At 38.0% G+C, this 21,964-nt stretch overlaps 1 protein-coding gene across 13 annotated transcripts in view; it reads right to left on the reverse strand.

Annotated features, from left to right (window-relative positions):
• Gga (ADP-ribosylation factor-binding protein Gga) overlaps window positions 1–21,964 on the reverse strand; it is a 251,519-nt gene that overhangs the window by 126,438 nt on the left and 103,117 nt on the right. For all 13 annotated transcript variants that reach the window (XR_012966271.1, XM_076182998.1, XM_076183004.1 and 10 more), the window contains exon 6: window positions 4,055–4,303. Coding sequence is in view for 12 of the 13 variants with exons in the window: in XM_076182998.1 (XP_076039113.1) it covers window positions 4,055–4,303 (249 nt within the window). In the remaining variant the exon portion in view is untranslated. The remainder of the gene's footprint in view (window positions 1–4,054; window positions 4,304–21,964) is intronic.

Consider the following 21,964-nt stretch of genomic DNA (forward strand, 5'->3'; position numbering starts at 1 on the left):
CCACATACAAAACAAAGCCTTAAAAACAATTACAGGCTGCACAAATACAACACCTACAGACCATTTACACCATGAAACAAAAGTCCTCAAAGTCAAGGACCACCTCGACATGAGAGGCATACAAACACTTGCCGCAGCCACCACAAACACATCACACCCGCTACACTACATAGCAGAACACCCACACACACCAAGAAACATTAAAACAACACCCAAAGACCTTTATCACGCACAGATACTCTCTTCCTCCACAACCACCAAATACCAGCCTCCGGAAACATATTCATAATCATATCACTCACCGCTCCATTAACACACTGAAAGACAACACACTGCTGCATGCCAGACCCCCTGATATCCACCCTTCTGAATCCTCTCTCCCACGAAAGGACAGAGTCCACTTGGCCAGACTGCGGTGCGGTCACCACCCAGGCACTTCTAAGCTACCAGAAGAGGTTGGATGACCGCGTTATGAACAGCTGCCCAGGATGTAACACTTCACCCCATACCATACAACACATAATGGAAGACTGCATTATACACAATCATGCACGCAAACAACACAACATACGCTCTATAAAGGATTTGTGGGAAAACCCAGTTTCGGCTATGGCATTCCTTGGGGAGACGGGACTGCTCGGACAGACAGTCTAGGGAACGACAACAACAACAACAACACATCCACAGCAAGGCCGCTACATTTAATCGGCGCTCCCCCCCTCCCTCCCTCAGGCAGAAAAAGAATAGACAGGGAAAAATCCCTTCAGCTGCATCAAAATATCATTCACATGTAACCAGTGAGGCAAAATACAGAGGAGATAAAGCCTGGAAAAGATGGAAGAAAAAAACAAACAAAAAAACACTGAGAAATGGAAAATATATACCAAACTAAGAAATGAATATGTAAAATTATGTAGAGAAGAAAAAAGAAATTATGAAAAGGACATAATAGATAAATGTAAAGATCAACCCAAACTTTTTTATAGATATGTAAACGGCAAGCTAAAAGAATAAACAGGAAATACACAAATTACATCAAGGTAATAGAGAATACACAGAAGATATAGAAATGGCAGATATTATGAACAAACATTTCAAATCTGTATTCACCAAAGTGGAAAAAATTCTACAAAATTGTGATCAAAGAAATGAAGTAAGATTTCCTCCACTGAAGGAATTAAATATTACTCATAATGAAATAAGGAATCAAATACTAAAGCTCGACATTAACCCCTTCCATACGGTGCCGCCTACGTAGGCGTCATGAGGAGCAAGTGGATTCGCGACGCTGCCATATCGGCGTCTTGATTATATTTATTGTAGTCACCCCTGTGTTTTTACATTCTCCCAAATGTGCCCTGAATCCCATTCTCTGTGGTTTTCGAAATTCGCGGGTGAAAGAGAGAACGATCGATATAAGCGGTGACTATATTTTATGATGCGAGTATTATTACGACACGTCGTACGGCTGGCATTGGCTGCTGCCCGCGAGATTTAAGTCCGGAGTGAAGTGGTTAACAAGTCACATGGACCAGAAGGAGTTGCAAACTGGATATTGAAGGAATGTATAGAACAGGAAAAATATACAAAATAATAGAATGCTCTCTCAAAGAAAGGAAAACTACCGGGAAACTGGAAAAATGCCAATATAGTGCCGATATATAAAGGGGGAAATAAGGAAGACCCAACAAATTATAGACCAGTGTCCCTAACACCTATCTCATCACTTACTAATACCCTGCTCTCCCTAATCCTCTCTTCACTCCTGACACCCTCCCCACTACACTCCCAAATTCAAAACTCAGCCCTCTGTTTCAACTTATTTTCACTCAATGCCAACACATCCATCTTTCTTCTCACAATTTGAGGCTAGGTATAAATTTGAGAGTAGATGGGACCCAATGAGCATTGCTCCTCTCCTGTATGCTAAAGGGTTCAGTACTAGCTCCAATAATGTTTGCTATATGTGTAAATGGCATTGATGAAGGTGTAGAATGTTACATGAACTTTGCAGATGACACAAAACTACTAAAGAAAGTACATACATATACCAAAGGCTTTTTCCCCTTTATAAGGGAAGTAGCCAAAAAACAAAGTCATAAAAACCGCTCCTACCCATTCCATCCCTAACATACTCCACTCCCCTCCACCCTCTTCCCTCCCTCTTATCTTGGCACCAAAAGAAAGTACAGAAAAAGATTGTGAATCACTACAGAGAGATCTGAACAAGGTCTAGGAGTGGAGTCAGAAGTGGAATTCAACATTTAGAAATGTAGTATAATGGAATTTGGAAAAAGTAAAAAAAGAACATCAGGACAATATAAAATCGGTGCAAAGGAAGTAAAGAAAATTGGTTCCAAAAAGGACTTAAGAGTAATCATCAACAAAGACATATCCCCAGACAGATAAACAAAATAGTTCGCGAAACCTACAATTTACTAAGATCAATAAAGGTGGCTTTTAATTACTTGGATGAGGTAATGGTAAAGAAAATACCAGTCACACTGGTAAGACCAAGACTGGAGTATGCAGCGACTATATGGACAGCCAGTACAAAAAAGAATAGAAGAAAAATAGAAAGAGCCCAAAGACCAATGACAAAGATGGCCCCAACACCTTCAAAATTGACATACAAGTGAAGATTGTCTAAACTGGAACTACCAACCCTGGAGCAAAGAAAAGAAAGAGGCAACCTATTGGCCATTTACAGATTCATAAAAGGCATGGAAGCCCGTGACAGAGAAGACCTATTAAAGTGGGATAGAAGAAAAAAAAGGGGACATGAATAGAAACTCAAAACGGGCAGTCATAAAAGAGATCTGAGAAAGAGAGAGAGAGAAAAGGAGCTTTCCACACTAAGTGGTGGTCTGGAACAAATTGAATGAAACAATATTGTGTGTACACACCATACAAGAATTTAAGAACAAAATAAATGTTGCAAGATACAAAGACTGGACACCACAAGCATAGCTCCCCTTCCTGTAAAATACAACTTGGTAAATACAAATGCACTCTCTCTCCTTCACATGAAAGGCACCAACAACTAGTGCCTACTCCCCTCTTTCCCCTACCTGCTAGAAAGATAGAAACATCCCCAAACTCACACACTATAGACAGTAGTCCAACATTTCTCAGAGACCTATGGTGAAGTTCTCGAGGGTCAGTGGTGGACTGTGGTGATGGATGGAGTTGGTAGTGGGCATGGTGGTAGTGGTGATAGTGATAGTGGAGATAGTGGAGATAGTGGAGGTAGAAGGGGTAGGTGGGAGTGATGGTAGTAGTAGAAATTGATAGTATTAGTGGTAGATGGTGGTAGTTGTGATGGATGGTGATATACGAGTATGTTGAGGGTAGTGCTAGTGGTAGGAGGTGGTAGTAGTGGTTGGTGGTGGTAGTGGTGATGGTATTGGTGGGTGGTGGTAGTAGTGCTGACTGATGGTAGTGGTGCTGGGTGGTAGTGGTGGTAGGTGGTAAAACTGGTAGGTGGTGGTAGTACTGGTGGGTGGTGGTAGTAGTGGTGGGTGGTGATAGCAGTAGTGGTGATGATAGGTGATAGTAGGGGTGATTTATAGTAGTGGTGGTGGTGGGTGGTGGTAATAGTAATGGATGGTTGTGGTAATAGCTGATGATGGTAGTAGTGGTGGGTGATAGTAGAGTTGGTGGGTGGTTGTAGCAGTAGTGGTTGGGTATTGGTAGTAGTGGTGGGTGATAATAGTGTTGATGGGTGGTGGTTAGTACTGATGGTGAGTATTGGTGGTAGTGGCAATGGATGCCACAAGGCTATATATTTTTGGATGGAGAAATTTGTAACAAGATTTGACTAAAGCATCAATAATAGTGGTGTTTAAGAAGAACAATCTTCACCTCTTCACCACAATATCCACTGGCCTGATGAAAATCACTTGGTATTAGCTAAAATAATATCTTTGGGGTAAATCACCATAGTAAAGGAATTAACATTTAGGAACAAGTCATAATAAGACACTCCAAACAAAAATAAAAACAATGAAATGTGATTTATGTAGCATACACAAATATTAATTAATATACACACCTAAATCCTTAAGATCGCTGTTGACCAATGCATCTGAGGCTGTCTCTTTTGGGGGTTCCTCTGGGGTGGCTAGGTCCAAAAGCATCTCCCCTCCACTATCATGATCACTGTCTTTTGATGGGACCTTCTGGGATTCCTCAGTATCCGAGCTTTCACCTGTTTCACTTTTTTCCATCTTCGCACCTTCAACAATCAATTTGTATCTTCCCATTACTCTTGACAGTTCATCATTAGCTTTCAGGAGCTCCCCTGCAATAAACAGAATATTAAGTTTATTCATGAGGAACCTCATAATAATATACAGTAGAAGCCCGATTTAACGAATCTCAATTTAGCGGAAGCTCAAATTAGCGAACTGCAAATAGCAATAACGAAAATGCTCATCTTAGCGGAAATGGTCCGCTAAGATGACCATTTTCCGCTAGCTGGCCAGATGCGCGTCTACGGAAATAGCTCAATTTAGCGGGAACGGTAAGCTAAGTTGAGCATTTTCCGTCAACTGGCCACATGCGTGTCTCAGAGTCCAATGTTACCAGATGTTACCAGATTGTGGTGGTGGAGTCAAGGAAAAATTTATAATTTAGTACTTTGGAGGTATATAAATATATATAATATATATATATATATATACGTACTATAATATATACAGTATATACAATAATATATAATTCAGTATATGTATAAAGTATAATTGTAGCAGAAATATATTCAAGTAGAAAAAGATAGTATAATAGGAAAACAAAATAATGAAACAGTAAGTTCATGGGAAAATTCAAAATCAGTACGCGAGAGTAATCACCACGAAAAACACTTCTATAACAACGAACTACGTTTTCTGCAACAACACAACAATAACGCTCACTATCCAAAAACCAACTGCCCAGTCCTATTAATCTCTAGAATTATGTACATCGAACCAAACACGAAGCTATGATTAATATTCCGCAAAATTCACAGACAGCTCACATCATTGTTACACAACACACACACACACACACACGTTGCAACAAATCACTGCACGTTGCTGTTCGTTTGCAATTCACGATTGTGCTGCCTATAATTCACTTACAATAATATATATACTCTATGTGTGTGAGTGTGTACACTAGGGAATTTTTAGGTATGTATCATTTTTACAATCCGCTCTGGCAACACTGTTACACCAACGCTCACTCGCTCAATTTAACGGAAAATTCAATTTAGCGGACTGGACCTTGGCTGAATTAGTTTGTTAAATCGGGCTTCTACTGTACATACATACATACAATAAAGGCTTTTCCCCCCTTACAAGGGAGGTAGCCAAAGCCATAAGACATAAATCCACTTCCACCCATTTCATCTCCACACACTCCACTCCTATCCATAACAATATAGAAAATTAAAAAAGAAAGGAGGGAAAGGGAAGACCTTCATCCTTGAGGTGCTAGGGAGGGGTGATGAATGGGTTTTAAAATTGGTGTGGAATGGGTGTAAGGTGTGTTTTGACTTGACCTACAGAAGGCTTTTGATAAAGTACCTCATAGCCTTATGTGGAAATTAGAGTATATCTGAGGACTAAGAGATAAACTACTCGACTGAAAGATTTTTTAAGGGAAGATACATGAGGATAGTAGTAAATGATGTCATCAGGGACATGTTATATTACCATGGCTGTTCAATTTATAAATGGATTGGGGTGGTGTGAGAGGTAAATGCAAGGGTAATGGTCCGGGGATTGGAGATGGTTAAAGAAAATAGAGAAAAGTAAGATAAGCCAGTTGTTGTTTGCTACTGACACTGCTCTTTTAGTAGGATCTGAGGATGGAGTTTGGGAAGGTGTGCAAAAGAAGGAAGTTGAAGATAAATGTGGGTAAATGTATGGTGATGAGATGTACAAGGGGAGAGATTGACACCAAATTGGTAGTGAATGTTAACCACTTCGTTACGACTCGCATATTTGCGCGTAAATATTGGGTTGCCAGTTGTACAATGATATGATGACGCATCATGTCTCACGTGCATGATGGCCAATATATAATGATTCTCTGATGAATCACAATATATGCGTACCTCTCTCTCTTTACATAGCTAACTCAAAACCAATAATCATTATTATTATAATTAATATTATTATTATCACATCATTACTGTTATGAAAAAGCAAGGCAACTGAAAGGAGAAATTGTGTGGACGTGATATTTATGTCAATTCTATCTCCTTTGTTCATTCATGTAGTAATAGTCAACTTTTACTGGGAAACATTTTTTAGTTTATGACACGCTTGCATAAATAAATCATAAGGTCTAGTAATGCATGTGTGTATTTACCTAGTTGTATTTTATGGGAAGAAAGCTATGCTCATAGTGACCCACTTTTGTATCTTTCAGCATCCAGTTTGATCTTAAATTGTTGTATAGTTTTTGCACTCAATGTCTCCTCATCCAGTTTGGTCCAGATATCTATCACTCTGTGTGGGAAGCTATTCTTATTTAGATCTCTTCTGTAAATATCCTTTTTAAATTTTTTTCATGTACTCTTGTTTTTCTTTTATCCTACATTAGTAAATCATCTGTCAAGGACTTCCATCCCTTTCATAATTCTGTAGATGGTTAGTAGATTGCCTCTTTCTCTTTGTTCCAGGGATGGTAGTTTGAGTTTGTCCAATCTTTATTCGTATGTTAATTTGATATCATTAGTGCCATCTTTATTGTTGTTCTTTGAATTCTTTCTAATTTATGTTGATTTTAGTACTGGGTGTCCACAATGTTGCAGCATACTCCAATGTTGGTCTTACCAATATAACTAATATTTTCTTTACTATTTCTTCATCCAGGTAGTCAAAGGCTACTTTCATTGATCTTAGTAAACTGAAAGTTTCTCCAACTATTCTGTTGATATGTTTGATTTACAATCTTCCTCTGTACTTACTCTCTTTAGTAGTTTCATATCATCTGCAAAGAAGTTCATACAACATTCCACACCTTCATCCATGTCATTTGTATATATGGCAAACATTATCAGAGCCAATACAGAACCTTGTGGGACTCCACCTATCATTTCTTCCCAGGTCAAGTTCTTGTCTCTAAGTACCACCCTCATTTTTCTCTTGTTTTCATCCATTCCAATAACATTCCTTGTATTCCACCTATTGTTTAAGTTTTTCTTAGTAGCTATTTGTGTGGTACTTTGTCAAATGCTTTTTTTTTTTTTTTTTTTTTTTTTTAATCTAAGAAGGCACAATCTGCCCAACTGTCCCTTTCTTGTATTTCTATTAGCCTCGAGTAAAAGCATATCAAGTTAAGTTTGTGGCACATGATCTTCCGCATTTAAATTTAAATTGTTTTGGATTTAGTATATTATTCTCTTCCAAATGTTTAATCCATTTACTTTTGATAACTTTTTCGCATATTTTTGCTATTGTACTTGTAAGGGAGACTGGTCTATAGTTGGTTGGATTTTCTTTGTCCCCTCCTTTGTATATTGGTACAATATTTGCATTTTTCCAATCTTGTGGTATTTTTCCTTCTTTGAGTGAGAAATCAATTATCTTGTGTATCTTCTCTGTTAGTTCATCTATACATTCTTTCAAAATACAATTTGCAATTCTATCTAGCCTGTGTGACTTTCTGATGTCAAAGGTTTTTTATTTGGTCCCTTATTTTGCGTCACCGTTATTTCTTTCATGGGGGGGGTTCTATTCTTCCAAATTTTGTGAACTTTCAATTGTAAATACAGATTTAAAATGTTTGATAATAGTCTCAGCCATTTCTACATCATCTATATATTCATTATTTCCTTCATGTAGTTTCACTATTTCATGTTTATCTTTTAGTTTGTCATTTACATACCAGTAGAATTGTTTAGGTTGGTTCTTGCATTTTTCTATCATGTACTTTTCATAGTTTCTTTTTTCTTCCCTGCATATTGTTACATATTCAGTTCTTAGTTTGATGTATATTTGCAATTTGGTCTTTTATTTTTTGTCCTTTTTCCATCTTTTCCAGGCTTTGTCTCTTCTATTTTTAGCCTCATTACACTTTTTGTTATACCAGCACTTAACATACACCTGTTCTTGTTTCTTTGATATGTATTTGTCTGTTCCCTCCTTGTAATTTTCTTTCAAAATGTTCAATTTCTCTTCCATCTTTGTTTCTTCATTTAAGAAGTTTTCCCAGTTTGCATTTTGAAATTTTTTCTAAGTTTTTCAAAATCTGCTTTATTGTATATTAGTCTTCCTTTTCTACATTTCTTCCCAAATTAATTTCTTTTAGTTTAAAGTCTATTAGTATGTGGTCACACTTCCCAATTGGTGTCTTGTATTCCATTTAATATGTGATTTCAGGCTCTGATGTAAATATCAAATCTAGTCTCGATGGTTCTTCATTATTTCTATATCTGATATTTTCCTTTACCCACTGAGTCAATGTGTATTCAATGGTCATATCCTATATAGCATTTTCCCAAAGTTCTTCTCCACCTTTCACTGTCATTTCATTCCCAACATATTTCTTTTGAGTTAAAGTCATCCATAATTACTATGTTTCCTCCTTTCAATAATTCAATTAATGCATTCTTCATTTCTTCCAGTATTTTAGAATGGTCACTATCTAACCAAGACTGTGTTTTTGGGGGCATATATATATTACATACATATACCAAAGGCTTTTTCCCACTACACAGGGTGTAGCTAAAAAGAAAAAGGCATAGAAACCACTCCCACCCACTCCATTTCCTATATATTCCACTCCCCTCCATCCCTCTTATCTTGGCACCTCTTGGATGACGGGTCATCCCTGCATCCTGTACACTGCCCTGGGTCAAAAGCAGTGTCGCAAGACACAGCACATCCATGGCAAGGGCCCTTCATAAATTCGCTGACACCCCTCTCCGTCCCCCCATGCAGAAAAAGGGAAGACAGAGAGAAATCCCTTCGAGCTGCATCAAAATTTTTCTCATACATACTTCCTCACCCCCCATCTCCCACCCACTCCCCCTCATGCATCACAGCATCATCTATACACAACCCTTCTCCATTCACCCCTATCTTCTGTCCTCTCCCGTCCTTCCTCCAGACATTCCTCTCTTTTGTAATGCCCCTTTCACACCATCCATCCATCTCATCCTAGGACGCCCCCTCATATTCATTACTTCCACCTCTGCCTTCCACACTTCTTTTACTAATCTTTCTTCAATCATTCTTTCCATATGTCCAAACCATCCTAATACTCTTTCATTAACCCTATCTCCCAGCTCCCTTTCCACCCCTGTTCTCCTCCTCACCTCATTTCTCACTCTAGCCTAGTAACCCCTATCATACTTCTCAGACATTTCATCTCAAACACAATCAAACTCCTTCTATCTTCCTCAAAGGATTACAAAGGATTACAAAGGCGGAGCATACCGACAGGAGATCTTTTGATCCATATCTAGGTCGGATGTGAAAAAAAAAAATCATATTAATAATAAAATAATAAATAAAAACTATGATAATGTAAATAACAAATAAAATACATAAATAAATGCATAGGTATAGTTAAATAATAAACAAACAGGTAAATAGTAAATAATGATAAATTGACATATAACTAATAATAAATAAAAATCAGACAGACAAATGATAACAAAACAAAAACAAATAATATAAGATAAATTATAATCATTACAGCATCTTACTTAGGTATTTATCTAAATGATTCTTAAAGCTTCGAACTGAACTACATTGCACTACCTGTGCAGGAAGTTTATTCCATTCATTAACTACACGGTTGGCAAAGTTGTTTCTACCTACTTCCAAATTTAATCTATTTCCGGACAGTTTGAGACCATTGTTTCTTGTCTGATTCTCATTCAATGTAAAAATTTGGTCACTTTTGATGTTGTCAATTCCCTTTAGAATTTTAAAGACCTGTATCAAGTCACCTCTGAGTCTACGCTTTTATAGGGAAAACAGATTCATATGTTTTAGTCGATTTTCGTATGATTGATTTTTGATATTTGGAATCAGTTTTGTGGCTCGCCGTTGTACTCTTTCCAATCTGTCAATGTCTTTAATGAGATTCGGTGACCATACGGAAACAGCATATTCCAAATGTGGACGAACTAACGATTTATATAGCTTGTTAATGAGTGATGGACTTTTGAAATCAAAAGATCGCGCAATGAGTCCTAGAATCTTATTCGCTTTCTCAGAGGCTGAAATACACTGCTTGGATGATTTGAGGTCGTTACTGATAATTACGCCAAGATCTTTTTCACTATCCACTTTTGTTAACGAATTTCCAAATAACTTGTAATCGTACTTACTGTTATTTTTACCTATGTGCATTACCTTGCATTTACTTGTGTTAAATTTCATTAGCCACTTTTCAGACCATTGCTGTAATATATCTAAATCTTCTTGAATATCTAATTGGTTTGAGTGATCATTTGCCACTCCGCACAGTTTTGTATCATCAGCAAATTTGGAAACAGTAGATTTTAGTCCATGGTCTATATCATTTATATATACTATGAATAGAAGTGGCCCAAGAACGGAACCCTGAGGAACTCCACTTGCAACACTTTTCCATTCAGAAGTTTTTCCATTTAAAACAACTCTCTGTTTTCGATCATTCAACCAATTACTAGTCCAACCTAATAGGCTACCACTTATTCCATGCAAAGCTAATTTAGTAAGTAGTCTTTCGTGTGGGACGGTATCAAAAGCTTTTGCAAAGTCTAGATATACTAAATCTATATTGTTTCTTTTGTCATAATTCGAGATAACTGTGTTGTAGAATTCGAGTAAGTTAGTCACGCAAGAACGTTTCCGTCTGAAACCATGCTGGCTATCATTTATCAAATGGTTACTTTCTAAATGATGTTCGATAGCATCTCTGATGATAGTTTCCATTATTTTTCCTACGATTGAAGTCAAACTTATAGGCCTATAGTTATTTGGTTTCTTTTTGTCACCTTTTTTGAATATGGGAGTAACGTTAGCTAGCTTCCATTCTCTTGGGACATCTCCGGATATGATGGATTTCTTGAAAATAATTTCTAATGGAAAAACAATCTCATTTTTCATTTCCTTTAAGATTCTTGGATGCCAACCGTCAGGCCCTGGTGGTTTATTAACTTTGAGTTTGTCTATACACCTTTTAATTTTTTCTTTTGTTATATTTAACGTAGTAAGTTTACCCTAGACTTTTCACAGGTTTCAGTTTGGAATTCACCTTGAGGTGTTTCGTTTACGAATACCGGGCTAAAATAATTGTTTAAGATATTACACATTCCTTCATTTGAATATTCAAGTTGACCGTCAGCAGATAATAGTGGACCAATGTGATTCCTAACAACCTTTTTATCTCTAATGTAACTATAGAATTCTTTGGGGTTCTCTTTGGATTTCTCAGCGATGTTCATTTCGTATTGTCATTTTCTTTTTCTTATTGTCTTTTTTAAATCTCTCTGTATTGATACATAACTTTCATAGTCATTAGATACACCCGAGCACTTATATTTCTTATAAGCCTGTCTCTTTTTAGCAATACTTTTTTCAGTTTCTTTGTCGAGCCACTTTGGGCGAGCCTGATTTGGGGGACATCTGTCCTTAAAAGGAATGTAAGTTTGAATCATCTTAGTGAGCGTATTTTGAAATATTTCCCACATCTGATCTACAGGTCTTTCGTTTAATTTTGCCTCCCAATCTGTAAGTTGAAGCTCCTGACGTAGTTCTATGAACTGAGCTTTACTGAAATCGGGTATTTTAGAAACACAAGTATCTATTCTAAAATTGTTTAGGAGTTTGAATCTAACTAGGTTGTGATCGCTATTTGCAACAGATTCACTGACTTCTACATCAGTTACCATGCTTTCGCGGCTAGTGATCAAAAGATCGAGTAAGTTTCCATATCTTGTGGGCTCTTTTACATGCTGAACTAAGTAATTGTCACCAAGAAAATCAAACAAGCGACTACCTATATGGCCATGTTCATGTTCTCTCATGTTCCATGTTTCTGCCCTGTACAGTGCTGTTGGCACAATCACTCCTTCATATAACCTCTTAGCATCCATCCCCAGATGTCTATTTCTCATTACACTTTTTAATCCACCAAGGCATTTACTTGCTTCTCTCAATCTACATTCTACCTCCACCCCCACTCCTCCCTTTCCTGCTACATTTGCACCCAAATATCTAAAACTATCCACTTCCTCCAGTCTTTCACCCTTAGGGCACCGAGGGAAGTGCTTATAGGTGAATGTGTCATAAAAGTTGTTCAATTTCTCTGGTGAACTTATGTATACTTACTCTATTGGAAAGAGTATTATTGCATACTTAATTGTTTTAGTAACATGTATATGTTACGTGTATTTAATTTTTTTTTTTTTTATGATAGTATCTGCAATCATTGAAGTATCCATAGGCATAGGTAATCAGCCTATGTAGGAAATGAAAGATTAGAGTCTTGGGAACAACTTCACAAAATTCAATTTCCTCTTACTCTTTTATTTTTTTTTTATGATTTTTTTCATTTTGAATAGTAGAAACTTCAGTGAAAATCTGCAAGGATAAAAGAAAAAAAAATTAAGTTACAGTTTCCTTTTTTTTTTTTTGCCAAATTAAAGAATGACTATTTCTCTTCACAAATTCGAAAGAATGAATAAAATTGAACAAAAAGAATCAGAGATACGACTATTCAAATAACAAAAACATTAACTTTTCAGGAAAGGCATTTAACCACTTCCATACAGTGACGCCTACGTAGGTCGCATGAGGAGCAAGTGGGTACTCGATGATGCCGACGTCGGCATCTTGATTATATTTATTGTAGTTGTACCTATGTAATTTCCATTCTCTCTAAACTGGCTTCATCAATTTTCTATGGTTATCAAAATACACGGGTGAAAGAGAACGAACAATTGAGCACTGACTTTATTTTTTATAATGCGATTATTATGATGCAACATCGCACGTCGGGCAGCTAATGCTGCCAGACGTTCGGTGTGCCCCGGAGTGAAAAGGTTAAAGTTTAAAAGGAGTGCACCGGCATTTAAAATCCTCTGGCCTCGTACTCACTCGTGTACAACTTACTTTCTCACGCAACTTATGCTATCGAAAATTTGACTTTATTTCAATATACAGAAAGTTTTTTCATGCAATGGGGTTGCCAATGTTGCGTGCGTGACTGGTAGGTTGACTGTTACGCAGCAAAGCGACATGCTTTCTCTTCCAGCTTTGAAAGGACACTGAGATGGGTGACTGGTGATTTAGGGTCGGGCAAGTTGCCAGATATCTCCATAAATATTAATTACAGTAAACAAAACAGAACTTGCTATCAAAATTTCTACTTTATTTCAATATACAAAATGTTTTTTCATGCAATGAGGTTGCCAGAGTTCGCCAAAAAATTATTTTATTTTATATATAAGAAAAGAAACGGAATTGAGCTGTAATATTCGTTAACAAAAGTGGATAGTGAAAAAAACCTCGGCGTAATTATCAGTAACGACCTCAAATCATCCAAGCAGTGTATTTCAGCCTCTGAGAAAGCAAATAAGATTCTAGGACTGATTGCCCAATCTTTTGATTTCAAAAGTCCATCACTCTTTAACAAGCTATATAAATCATTAGTTCGTCCACATTTGGAATATGCTGTTTCCGTATGGTCACTGAATCTCATTAAAGACATTGACAGACTGGAAAAAGTACAATGGCGAGCCACAAAACTGATTCCAAATATCAAAAATAAATCATACGAAAATTGACTAAAACATATGAATCTGTTTTCCCTAAAAAAGCGTAGACTCAGAGGTGACTTGATACAGGTCTTTAAATTTCTAAAGGGAATTGACATCAAAGTGACAAAATTTTCACATTGAATGAGAATCAGACAAGAAACAATGGTCTCAAACTGTCCGGAAATAGATTCAATTTGGAAGTAGGTAGAAACAACTTTGCCAACCGTGTAGTTAATGAATGGAATAAACTTCCTGCACAGGTAGTGCAATGTAGTTCAGTTCGAAGCTTTAAGAATCATTTAGATAAACACCTAAGCAAGATGCTGTAATGATTATAATCTATTTTATAATATTTGTTTTTGTTTTGTTATCATTTGTCTGTTTGATTTTCATTTATTATTAGTTATATGTCAATTTATCATTATTTACTATTTACCTGTTTGTTTATTATTTAACTATACCTATGCATTTAATTATGTATTTTATTTGTTATTTACATTATTGTAGTTTTTACTTATTTTATTTTTATGATTTTTTTCACATCCGACCTAGATATGGACCAAAAGGTCTCCTGTCGGCATGCTCCGCCTTTGTAATCCTTTGTAAGTGTTACCACCATCATAGAGAATCTTTTGAAATGTTTACCTAAAATTCGTTAATTTTCCAGAATTTTTCGTGTTTTCACGCTTCACGGGCCCTTAATGCTCACTTCCAGCCTTCTGTCACTCTCTCCCCTTGTACATCTCATCACCTTACTTTTGCCCACATTTATCTTCAGCTTCCTTCTTTCACACACCTTCTCAAACTCTGTCACTAACTTCCTCAATCCCTCCTCTGATCCTGCTACAAGTGCAGTGTCATCAGCAAACAACTGGCTCACCTCCCTATTTTCTCCATTTTCTTTAACCATCTCCAACCCCTGACCCATCACCCTTGCATTCACCTCTCACACCACCCCATCCATGTAAAGATTGAACAGCCAGGGCGACATAATGCATCCCTGACAAAGTCCAACCTTTACCTCAAACCATTCACTCTCTCCATTTCTAATCCTAACACAAGCTCTACTATTCTCGTAAAAACTCTTGACTGCTCTTAACAGCTTTCCTCCTATCCCATATATCTGCAGTACCTCCCACAGTGCCTTCCTGTCTACCCTGTCGTAAGCTTTTTCCAGATCCATAAAAGCCAAAAAAACATCCTTCCTCTTTCCTATAGCTTTCTCACATATCTGTCTTACCACAAAAATCTGATCTACACAACTCCTACCTAACCTAAACCCACACTGTTCCTCACCAATTACTCCCTCTGTTCCTCTACTAATCCTCTCAATCAAGACCCTCCCATAAGCCTTCCCAACTACACTTAACAAGCTGATCCCTCTGAAACTACTACACTCACACTTGTCCCCTTTTCCCTTGTAAAGTGGAACTATACAAGCACTCCTCCAGTCCTCTGGCACTCTACCCTCTCTTAAACAAACATTAAATAACCTCACCAGCCAGTCCACCATAAATGTACCTCCTTTCTTCAGACATTCTGCATGGCATCCATCCAACCCAGGTGCCTTACCTGTTCTCATCATCTTAACAGCTGCTTTCACTTCATCCTTCCCTATTTCTCCTCCATTTTCCTTACTCATCACTCATTTTCTCAGTGCTTCCCACTGCAACTACCTTTCCCTTCCTATCTTCCTTCATATTTAGCAACTCCCTAAAATACTCTGCCCACCTTCCTCTCACTGCCTTCTCTTCCATTATCATCTCTCCATCTGCACCTTTTACCTTTTCTTCTCTACTTGATTTGCCTCTTCTTTCTCTTTTAATTTCCTTCCAAAACATCTTTTTATCAAGTTCAAAATTTTCTGTCATACTCTTACCCCATTTCACATCTGCTCTCCTCTTTGCTTCCTATATCTTATGTTTAACTTCCCTTCTCTTTGTACCTCTCATATGATTCCCTCGTCCTAATTTGTAGCCAATCTATGAATGCCTGCTTCTTCTCTTCTACACCTTTCTTTGCTTCCTCATCCCACCACTCACTACCCTTCCTATTTCCTCCCACCCTCCTTATTCCACACCATCTTTGCACACCTTATGACTCCCTCCTTCAACCATCCCCATTCCTCCTCCACTCCAAGTTCTACTCTATCCTTTACTCCCTCCCACTCCTCTTTCAGCTTCTTCTTAGACTCATTCTCCTTTTTTTTCTCATTTAAGCAGTTCACTCTAAGTACCTCCCTACCTTCTGCCCTTTTCCTCTTTCTCCACCTATTCTCCACTCTCAATTTACCTTCCAGCAGAAAATGATCTAATATTCCCCCACTCTCTCCCCTTAGAACATGTACATCCTTAACTCTTCCTACCATACTCCTGGTCACCACTATATAGTTCATTAACGCTCTATCTGCCACCCTTCCATCCACCACAGATATTACTATAAAATTTCTACTTTTTATGTTTCTGTTTTCAACTTTAATCACAATCAATTCCTCATTATTTTTCCTTCTGTTATCTTTGTCACATTTAAACCTTTTTTAGTAAAAAACATGACTCCTCCATCCTGCTTCTTTCTACTTTTCCCCCAATGGTTATGGAGACCTTGTCCCACGGTATTTAATTTTGTCTCCACAATTCTCATTATGTCTGGTTTCTCTATTGACAGTAATTTAATTCATTTAGTCTTGAAACCATACCATCTGAGTTAGTATATATTATTTCTAATTTATTCTTTTCTTCATTTTTATTTTTTTATTATTATTTTTTTAATGTACCATTTTCTCAGCTTCAGGTCCAGTACTCTCCAAAGAAACTCATTCTTTTCAGTCTCTGTTCTCCTCTCATTATATTCATTTGCTTAATTTCTGTCTATTCTCTTTTTCCTCATCACTCATTTCCTTTTTTATCCATACATTTTTGTAATTTTCCCTGTTTGCCAGCTTTACTGCTTTTGACAGTACTTCAGCTATAATTGAGACCTTTGTTTGATTTTTAGTAGCCTATAGTGTTTTTCTCTAGTGTACCATCCTATGCACTTCTTCTATATCTTTGTCTAATTCCTCTCCCTCCTCTTGAACCTCTTTCAGAATTGCCTTTGCAATTTCTTTGTCTTCTTTTTCTCTTTGGTATTTGTATACATTATGTTTTTCTTTAATACCATAAACTACAATGCCTTTTTTTTTTATTCATTGTGTCTTACCCAGTTTTCCTTTTCTTTAACCCCTTCGATACGATGACGCCTACGTAGGCGTGATGAGGAGCAAGTGGGTACGCGAGGATAACGATGTTGGCGTCTTGATTATATATATTGTAGTTGTACCTGCGTGACCTCCATACTCTGTAAACTGGCTTCATCACATTTTCTATGGTTATCGAAATTCACAGGTGAAAGAGAACAAGCAATAGAGCGGTAACTTTATTTTTTAAAATGCGAGTATTATGACGCAACCTTGCATGTCTGGCAGCTAATGCTCCCCGCGAGATTTTGGCCCGGAGTGAAGGGGCTAATTACTTTATAGTTTCTTTATCATTTTCCTCTACCTGCTGTTGTACTTTTTCTTTAAATGTTATTTTCTGATTTTTTTTTTTTATTCTAATTTTCATTGATTTTTTATTTCTTAGAGATCCAACTTCTTAAATGATTCACCAACTTTTTCAGTCACTGCTTGTATTTGTTCTTTGACCTCTTTTTTCATCGTTTCTTTATTGTTTTTATGTTCATTTTTCATTATCACTTCTGACCATATTTAATTAATTTTTTAGATCATTAAGCTCGCTGTTCATCTCTCTGTTAGCTTTTCATAGATAGCTTATCTCTCTGTGCATTGCTCTATAATGAATCTTTAAATCTATTAGTTCCTCCATCAAGTTATTAATATTACAAGAGGTAAATTACAAAATACAAGCAATGTCTGAAAGAACTGAAGAAAATTTAGGAGAGGAATATTTGCAGATTAAGAAATGGAATGAAAACAGAGAAAACAAAGTGACAGCTTTAAAGAAATAGTTTCTTTAGCATTTTCTTCTACCTGCTGTTCTACTTTTACTTTAAATGTTATTTTCTGATTTTTTTTTTCTTCTAGTTTTCATTGATTTTTTATTTCTAAAGGATCAGTCTTCTTTAGTGATTCACCAACTTTTTCAGTCACTGCTTGTATTTGTTCTTTGACCTCTTTTTTCAACACTTCATTATTGTTTTTATCTTCATTTTTCATTATCACTCCTGACCATAACATGCAGCTAATACACAGTCTGGGGTATTGGCTGCATGTTATTGGGGCAAGGTAGCATGCAGTGATTGGGAAGTATGGAGTTCCAGGTAAAAATCGTAGTGGAGAAATGATGGTGGAGATGTGTCTTGAAAGAGAGTTGATGATAGCAAATACAGTGTTTAGGAAGAAAGTCAAGCATAAGTACACATGGGAGAGGGTGGTGGATGGAAGGGTGGCAGATAGAGCATTAATGGACTGCATAGTGGTGACCAGGAGTATGATAGGAAGAGTTAAGGATGTACATGTTCTAAGGGGAGAGAGTGGAGGTATATCAGATAATTTTATGGAAGGTAAATTGAGAGTGGAGAATAGGTGGAGAAAGAGGAAAAGGGCAGAAGGTAGGTAGGTCCTTACAATGAACTGCTTAAATGAGGAAAAAAAGGAGAGTGAGTATAAGAAGCTGAAAGAGGAGTGGGAGGGAGTAAAGGATAGAGAGGAGTGGGAGGGAGTAAAGGATAGAGAGGAGTGGGAGGGAGTAAAGCATAGAATAGAATGAGGAGTGGAGGAGGAATGGGGATGGTTCAAGGAGGGAGTCATAAGGTGTGCAAAGATGTTGTGTGGAACAAGGAGGGAGGGAGGAAATAGAAGGAAGGGTAGTGAGTGGTGGGATGAGAGAGCAAAGAAATGTGTAGAAGAGAAGAAGCAGGCATTCATAGATTGGCTGCAAATTAGGACGAGGGAATCGTATGAGAGGTACAAAGTAAAGAGAAGGAAAGTTAAGCATAAGATAAAGGAAGCAAAGAGGAGAGCAGATGTGAAATGGGGTAAGAGTATGACAGAAATTTTTAAACTCAATAAAAAGATGTTTTGGAAGGAAATTAAGAGAGAAAGAGGAGGCATATCAAGTAGAGAAGAAAAGGTAAAAGGTGCAGATGGAGAGATGATAATGGAAGAGAAGGCAGTGAGAGGAAGGTGGGCAGAGTAATTTTGGGAGTTGCTAAATGTGAAGGAGGATAGGGAGGGAAAGGTAGTTGCAGTGGGAAGCGCTAAGAAAATGAGAATGATGAGTGAGGGAAATGGAGGAGAAATAGGGAAAGATGAAGTGAAAGCAGCTGTTAACCACTTCACTACGGGCCAAAATCTCGCGGGCAGCATTAGCTGCCAGACGTACGATGTTTCGTCATAAAACTCGCATCATAATAAATAGTCACCGCTTATGTCGATCATTCTCTCTTTCACCCGTGAATTTTGATCATAGAAAATGTGATGAAGACAGTTTAGAGAGTATGTCATTACGCAGGGGCAACTACAATGAATATAATGAAGACGCCGATATGGCAGCCTCGCGTATCCACTTGCTCCTCATGCCGCCTACGTAGGCGACACCATATGGAAGGGGTTAAGATGATGAGAGCAGGTAAGGCACCTGGTCTGGATGGATGCCATGCACTATGTCTGAAGAAAGGAGGTACAGTTATGGTGGACTGGCTGGTGAGGTTATCTAATATTTGTTTAAGAGAGGGTAGAGTGCCGGAGGACTGGAGGAGGGCCTGTATAGTTCCACTTTACAAGGGAAAGGGGGACAAGTGTGAGTGTAGTAGTTTCACAGGGATCAGCTTGTTGAGTGTAGTTGGGACGGATTATGGGAGGGTCCTGATTGAGAGGATTAGTAGAGGTACAGAAGGAGTAATTGGTGAGGAACAGTGTGGGTTTAGGTTAGGTAGGGGTTGTGTAGATCAGATCTTTGTGGTAAGACAGATATGTGAGAAAGCTATAGGAAAAGGTAAGGATGTTTTTTGGACTTTTATGGATTTGGAAAAGACTTATGACAGGGTAGACAAAAAGGCACCGTGGGAGGTACTGCAGATATATGGGATAGGAGGAAAGCTGTTATGAGCAGTCAAGAGTTTTTATGAGAGTAGTAGAGCTTGTGTTAGGATTAGAAATGGAGAGAGTGAATGGTTTGAGGTAAAGGTGGGACTTCGTCAGGTATGTGTTCTATCTCCCTGGCTGTTCAATCTATACATGGATGGGGTGGTGCGAGGAGAATGCGAGGGTAGTGGGTCAGGGGTTGGAGATGGTTAAAGAAAATGGAGAAAAGTGGGAAATAAGCCAGTTGTTGTTTGCTGACGACACTGTGCTTGTAGCAGGATCAGGGGAGGGATTGAGGAAGTTATTGACAGAGTTTGAGAAGGTGTGTGAAAGAAGGAAGCTGAAGATAAATGTGGGTAAAAGTAAGGTGATGAGATGTACAAGGAGAGAGAGTGATAGCAGGCTGGAAGTGAGCATTAAGGGAGAGAGACTGGAGAAAATGGATAGTTTTAGATACTTGGGTGTGAATGTGGCAGGAAAGGGAGGAGTGGGGGTGGAGGAAGAATGTAGATTGAGAGAAATGAGTAAATGCCTTGGTGGATTAAAAAGTGTAATGAGAAATAGACATCTGGGAATGGATGCTACGAGGAGGTTATATGAAGGAGTGATTGTGCCAACAGCACTGTATGGGCCAGAAACATGGAACATAAGAGAGGAAGAGAGGAGTTTAAATGTGTTCCATATGAAATGTCTGAGAAGTATGATAGGGGTTACTAAGCTAGAGTGAGAAATGAGGAGATAAGGAGGAGAATAGGGGTGGAAAGGGAGTTTGGAGATAGGGTTGATGAAAGAGTATTACGATGGTTTGGACACATGGAAAGAATGAGTGAAGAAAGATTAGTAAAAGAGGTGTGGAAGGCAGAGGTGGAAGGAGTGAATATGAGGGGGCATCCTAGGATGAGATGGATGGATGGGGTAAAAGGGGCATTACAAAAGAGAGGAATGTCTGTTGAGGAAGGTCAGGAGAGGACAGAAGATAGGGGTGAATGGAGAAGGGTTGTGTATGGATGATGCTGTGATGCATGAGGGGGAGTGGGTGGGGATGGGGGGTGAGGAAGTATGTATGAGAAATAAATTGATGCAGCCCAAAGGGATTTCACCCCGTCTTCTCCTTTTCTGCATGAGGGAACAGAGAGGGGGGGGGGGGAATTAAAGAAGCGGCCTTGCCATGGATGTGCTGTGTCTTGCGACACTCTGACCCAGGGCAGTGTACAGGATGCAGGGATGACCCATCATCCAGGAGGTGCCAAGATGAGAGGGAGGGAGGAGGGGAGTGGAGTATGTAGGGGATGGAATGGGTGGGAGTGGAGTATGTAGGGGATGGAATGGGTGGGAGTGGAGTATGTAGGGGATGGAATGGGTGGGAGTGGTTTCTATGTCTTTTTCTTTTTGGCTACCCCCCATGTTAAGGGGGAAAAAGCCTTTGGTATATATATATATATATATATATATACAGTCGAACCTCGAAAGCCCGGACTAATTGGGGGGAAGGGTGGTCCGGTCATGCCAAACATCCGGTCATCGAAAATATCTCCCTAACACCCGTAGATTTCCATAGCGGTATACGTATAGGTAATGTATATGGCATAGAAACACATAAGAATAATACTCTAACACTGTAATAATAACAAAACTGTAATAATAATGCTATATACTAATAACTCTGTAATAATAACTGTAATACAGGCATGTAAATATACTGTATATACAGTGTACTTTACTGTATTTTTTATTACGTACACTGTAAATATCGGAAGGTATGCACGCAGGACAGTGGTGGCATCCAGGGTTGCCGCGTTTTCTACACTGCCGTGTAGAATGGGAGTGTTGCCATACCGGGGCATACATTTTTCTCGAGCGTGTGTAGACTTTCATAGCAAGATATACTTGTCAAACTTTGACAAAATGTTGTTTCTAGTTTTTTTTTATTCTTGAATGTATATAAGGGCCCCATGCCCTGACATATTCAGTGAGATATAATTTCTTTTTTCTTATTATTATTATTGCTAAAAGAAAGCTGAAACTTTAGCGTAGAAATTTTTTCTACACGGTAAAAACGTATCTTTTGGGGTATGATATTTTATAAGTAACACAATTAGCAATAAGAGTCATATTTTGTTGTACCATTT

Source organism: Oratosquilla oratoria, chromosome 3 (genome assembly GCF_046742065.1).
Source record: "Oratosquilla oratoria isolate Oo_2021 chromosome 3, ASM4674206v1, whole genome shotgun sequence".
Lineage (NCBI taxonomy): Eukaryota > Metazoa > Arthropoda > Malacostraca > Stomatopoda > Squillidae > Oratosquilla > Oratosquilla oratoria.